General features: G+C 42.3%; 1 protein-coding gene across 1 annotated transcript in view; it reads left to right on the top strand.

Annotated features, from left to right (window-relative positions):
- Positions 1 to 3,123: 3,123 nt before the first annotated feature.
- Positions 3,124 to 5,954, top strand: part of LOC138972992 (organic cation transporter protein-like) — a 37,436-nt gene continuing 34,605 nt past the window's right edge. The window contains exons 1-2 of the mRNA XM_070345652.1: positions 3,124 to 3,277; positions 5,034 to 5,191. Coding sequence (XP_070201753.1) covers positions 3,257 to 3,277; positions 5,034 to 5,191 — 179 coding nt within the window. The 5' untranslated portion in view covers positions 3,124 to 3,256. The remainder of the gene's footprint in view (positions 3,278 to 5,033; positions 5,192 to 5,954) is intronic.

Raw genomic sequence — 5,954 nt, 5'->3', positions numbered from 1 at the left:
TTTCGATTCCCCCTCGATGTTAAAATATTTAGTCAAAACTTGACTAAATATAAATACAGGGGTTTTGTAAAAGAGTTTCACAAAAACAAAACAAAAACAGAATAGCGAGAGGAATAATTTGCACAAAAACCGGTATGTCGAAAAAAATGAAAATGTTTTGTGATTTTGTATGACAGTATATTACCGTACCATTTTTTGATATCAGAGAACATGTGTTTTGTGTTTATCTAAAACAAGAACAGACAACAAGCAAGATGAGAACATGACACAAAACCTGTTCAAGGCAGGTTGACACGACGTCATAAAATACAAGTCTTCAGCAGTGACTTCTTTTGACAATCTGTCACCTGAACATTTTCTTCGCTCTTGTGGAAGCCCACGGTACAATCTCGTGTTAGCATTGGTGTCGAATTCCACCGTCCAAGTGTTTGACCAAATACCCCCGGAGCCCAATGACGGTGTATTTGTTTCCCGGACCCATAACCTCCTGATAACGAGTGTCCACTCAACGGAACTTTTACTAAGGCAGTGACCAGCTCCGACAAAATGAGTCACTTTAGTGATTTTGTTTTTTTCCATGAGAAATGCAAGTTTTACGCCTTCACGGCAAAGCCATTAGGGGCATAACTACTTCAGATGAGATACACAAGTGTATGCGTGTTTAGGTGGCATCAGCCATCTGCAAAATGACCGAGTTCTTCAACGTGCCGCTGTGCTGACACGGGGGTTGGAGATGGATACCGTCTCTGTGTCTGCATATAAACTTGACCCGTGTCCGTCCCGTCCCGGATTCGAACCAACGACCTTTCGATCACAAGTCCAGTGCTCTACCACCTGAGTTACACGGGCCCCCTTTGTTTTTTTCCCAAAACCAACTTTGAGCTTATTCTCCTCGGCGTCTGAATACCCCGGGTGTTCGCATAGGCATGATAAAGTACCTAGTCTTCCCTTTCTTCTTCACTTTGCTTTAGATTATTAGTATCGATTCGAAATCAAGACTGGATTTATTTGTTGTGTACCGTCGAATCGAAAACCAAATTAGATTATTAGTTACAATCTTTATTTTGATTTGAATATATAAGGATATTGGCATTATTTTGAACTTTTTTTTATGTGTAACCAAACCCTAATCCTCCACCCAAAACAAATCACAATCGTGTGTCAAACTGTTGTAAAGTACCGCTGTTTTTATATTTAGTCAAGTTTTGACTAAATATTTTAACATCGAGGGGGAATCGAAACGAGGGTCGTGGTGTATGTGCGTGTGTCTGTGTGTCTGTGTGTCTGTGTGTGTGTGTGTGTGTGTGTGTGTGTGTGTGTGTGTAGAGCGATTCAGACTAAACTACTGGACCGATATTTATGAAATTTGACATGAGAGTTCCTGGGTATGAAATCCCCGAACGTTTTTTTCATTTTTTTGATAAATGTCTTTGATGACGTCATATCCGGCTTTTCGTGAAAGTTGAGGCGGCACTGTCACGCCCTCATTTTTCAACCAAATTGGTTGAAATTTTGGTCAAGTAATCTTCGACAAAGCCCGGACTTCGGTATTGCATTTCAGCTTGGTGGCTTAAAAATTAATTAATGACTTTGGTCATTAAAAATCTGAAAATTGTAAAAAAAAATAAAAATGTATAAAACGATCTAAATTTACGTTTATCGTATTTTCCATCATTTGCTGATTCCAAAAACATATAAATATGTTATATTCGGATTAAAAACAAGCTCTGAAAATTAAATATATAAAAATTATTATCAAAATTAAATTGTCCAAATCAATTTAAAAACACCTTCATCTTATTCCTGGTCGGTTCCTGATTCCAAAAACATATAGATATGATATGTTTGGATTAAAAACACGCTCAGAAAGTTAAAACAAAGAGAGGTACAGAAAAGTGTGCTATCCTTCTTAGCTACCCCGCCACGAGTATACGGTCTTGCTGAAAAATGGCGTTGCGTTCAGTTTCATTCTGTGAGTTCGACAGCTACTTGACTAAATATTGTATTTTCGCTTTACGCGACTTGTTTTCAGCTCAAGATGTCGCACATAGTCTCAAGAGTGCATTTAGTTCCTTCCGGGTGCATCTTTGAATAAAGTATAGTTGCATGTTTTTGCCTAAATCAAACATTTTGCCGTTACGCTCATTTTTGCAAGTACAGTACTTCTAGCAAGTTTCTAACTCTCTTCGTATTCCTCATAAGTTGGTTATAGAGCTGCAATAAACGTGTCCGGTTTTGTGTAACTTATAAGGAATCGAATTATTTTTAGAAATTATTTTTTATCGGATTATGTTTTTGGGGTCGGTAACATTATTTAGAGTTTAAATAATATGTAGTGGGTGCGTAAACAGTTGCTCCCAACATATCAATGGATCAGATATCGAGATCGACCGATCGATCAATACAAATAGATAAATATATTTAAATATATAGATAGACAGACAGACAGACAGACAGGTGGGCACACAGAGAGACAGATACGAGTGTGCGCTTAATCACACACTTGCACACACACACCCACACACACCCACACACACACACACACACACACACCCACACACACACACACACACACACACACACACACTCACACACAAAGACACACCCATACATACACACTCTCTCTCTCTCTCTCTCTCCCCATTTCTCTCTGTCTGTCTGTCTGTCTGTCTGTCTGTCTGTCTGTCTGTCTGTCTCTGTCTGTCTGTCTGTCTGTCTGTCTGTCTGTCTCTCTGTCTGTCTGTCTGTCTCTCTCTCTGTCTGTCTGCCTGTCTGTTTGTCTGTCTCTTTCTCTCTCTCTCTCTCTCTCTCTCTCTCTCTCTCTCTCTCTCTCTCTCTCTCTCTCTCTCTCTCTCTCTCTCCCTCTCTCACACACTCACACACACACACACTACAAACACATTCGAATAAAAATAGCATAGGACAGAAACTCCGTTCACCCTTCACGTCAACCCTCTTTACACGGGGAATTTGATGCTAAGGACACGAACGAAACTGAACTTCTGGTCAGAGCTGCCTACCATACTTCAACAGCAGTCAAGGGTTAGGTGCCAGAGTGTTTGCCTTGCGGCTCCGGACGATAAAACCACGCCGATCTCTACACATGCATGTGTGTAGCGAGAATCTATCAGTTAGAAGATAGTACGAGGACACGAAATATAGGTCTAAGGTTAAATGTTTGTAAGGCAAGGGATCAAGTTGAGTGATAGGATATTATGTTTTGCTGAAAAACGCAGACAGTGTTCCATGGGCAATTATGGATATGGAGAAAGAAAAGGTATGTTGACGATTGGTGCGGTGTGTTTAAAACACGCTAGGACACGCGGGGTCGGTTTAACAGCACGCGGGGACACGCGGGGTCGGTTTAACAGCACGCGGGGACACGCGGGGTCGGTTTAACAGCACGCGGGGACACGCGGGGTCGGTTTAACAGCACGCGGGGACACGCGGGGTCGGTTTAACAGCACGCTGGGACACGCGGGGTCGGTTTAACAGCACGCGGGGACACGCGGGGTCGGTTTAACAGCACGCGGGGACACGCGGGGTCGGTTTAACAGCACGTGCAGACACGCGGGGACGGTTTCACAGTAAGCGGAGACATAACATAATAATATTCTGGCGATCGTTTATGCCGTAAAACCCTTTCTGGTTGCTAGAGATCGTGTCCGCGTGTCCCCGCGTGTTTTAGTCACTCGGGTCTAAAACACGCAGGGACACGCGGGGTTTTACAGTACGCGGAGACATTACATATTACTATTCTGGTGATAGTTTATGCCGTAAAACCATTTCTGGCTGCTAGAGATGGTCCCCGCGTGTCCGCGCGTGTTTTAGTCACTATAGTGCGCAGTACAACTGTCCCCGCGTGTCCCCGCGTTCTGTAATACCGTCCCCGCGTGTCCCCGCGTTCTGTAATACCGTCCCCGCCTGTCCCCGCGTTCTGTAATACCGTCCCTGCGTGTCCCCGCGAGTTTTAGACACAGCCGATTGGTGCTCTTGCGTTTGTTGTTGTTGTTGTTGTTGTTGTTGTTGTTGTTATTGTTGCTGTTGTTTCACACTTGTTGTTGTTGTTGTTGTTGTTTGGGTTGGTGTTGGTGTCGGTTTTGCTATTTCAAGTATGCCATATCAAATAAACTGCAGTTAAAGAATTTGTTATCAGACCTATATATTCACCGGCACGGTTGGCCTAGTGGTAAGGCGTCCGCCCCGTGATCGGGAGGTCGTGGGTTCGAACCCCAGCAGGGTCATACCTAAGACTTTAAAATTGGCAATCTAGTGGCTGCTCCGCCTGGCGTCTGGCATTATGGGGTTAGTGCTAGGACTGGTTGGTCCGGTGTCAGAATAATGTGACTGGGTGAGACATGAAGCCTGTGCTGCGACTTCTGTCTTGTGTGTGGCGCACGTTATATGTCAAAGCAGCACCGCCCTGATATGGCCCTTCGTGGTCGGCTGGTCGTTAAACAAACAAACAAACAAACAGACCTATATATTCGCTTCAACTCGTCTGAGAATGAAGAACAGAACAAATAAAGACAGACCAAAGAAGGCTTTCTTCAAAGAAGACGATTTCGAATACCGACAAGAATAACAGAACCTTTCAAAAGATGAACACCTCAAGCATGAAGCACCATAAGTACTTTTTCGTTTTATTTTTGAACCTACTGTTCATTGGAACGTTAGTAATCTTTCTGTTTCGGATTTTTGTCTGTGTACTTGAGTTTGCGGATTACATCCTTTTTGGGAGAAGCAATGAATCGCTGCCACAATGTGGCCTGGAATAATAGGCCGTGAAAGGTGGATGCAGCGCCTATAGGCTATTGATCTACTGGCCGATGTGAATGCGTGATATATTGTGTAACAAATTCCATCTCACACGGCATTAATAGGTAACATGCGCCTTGAGTCGCCTTGTGTGGTGAGATACGTGCGCGATATAAATCCTCGTAAATAAAAATAAATACAAATAAATGTGTTTGGTGACTTCTTGAATTGTAATGTTCGAGCTATATATATATCACTTTCTATTATCATTTTAGGAGAGCAAGAAGGCGGTGACGTTTGATGACGTCATTCAGACACTGGGGGACTTCGGCCCCTACCAGAGGCGGGTGTTCTTTTTAATGTGCCTCCTGCCCATTACTGTGTCTATTCAGACACTGATGACAGTTTTCACCATGGCAACGCCTGATCACAGGTGAGTGACGTCACCATCCGTCATATCTTTGATTGACGTCATGTCGACACTGGGAGACTTCGACTGTTACCAGCAGCAGATCTGGTGTCTTTTCCTGGATGTGTTTTCCGTCTAGTGACTGCATACATTCAGACATAAGGTCTCCAGATCAAAGGCAACGGACGTTAAACCTCTTACCGTCTGTGTTGGATGGACATTTAAGTTTCTAACTGTACATTATAACAAGTCGCGTAAGGCGAAATAACAACTTTTAGTCAAGCTCAGTCGAACTCACAGAATGAAACTGAACGCACTGCTTTTTTCACCAAGACCACATACTCGTAGTTTCGTCAGTCCACCGTTCGTGGCAAAGGCAGTGAAATCGACGAGCCTGTTCAGCGCGGTAGTGGTTTCGCTGAGCAGGATAGCACGCTTTTCTGTACCTCTCTTCGTTTTAACTTACTGAGCGTGTTTTTAATCCAAACATATCATATGTATATGTTTTTTGAATCAGGAACCGACAAGGAATAAGATGAAATAGTTTTTAAATCGATTTCGGAAATTTAATTTTGATAATAATTTTTATATTTTTAATTTTCAGAGCTTGTTTTTAATTCAAATATGACATATTTATGTGGTTTTAGAATCAGAAAATGATAAAGAATAAGATGAAATTATATTGGATCGTTTTATAAAAAAAATTATTTTAATTACAATGTTCAGATTTTTAATGACCAAAACTCATAAATTAATTTTTAAGCCACCAAGCTGAATTGCAATACCG

This window comes from Littorina saxatilis, linkage group LG8 (genome assembly GCF_037325665.1).
Source record: "Littorina saxatilis isolate snail1 linkage group LG8, US_GU_Lsax_2.0, whole genome shotgun sequence".
NCBI classification, from domain to species: domain Eukaryota; kingdom Metazoa; phylum Mollusca; class Gastropoda; order Littorinimorpha; family Littorinidae; genus Littorina; species Littorina saxatilis.
The sequence above is the reverse complement of the archived record's forward strand: the minus strand, read 5'-3'. Positions and strand labels throughout refer to the sequence as shown.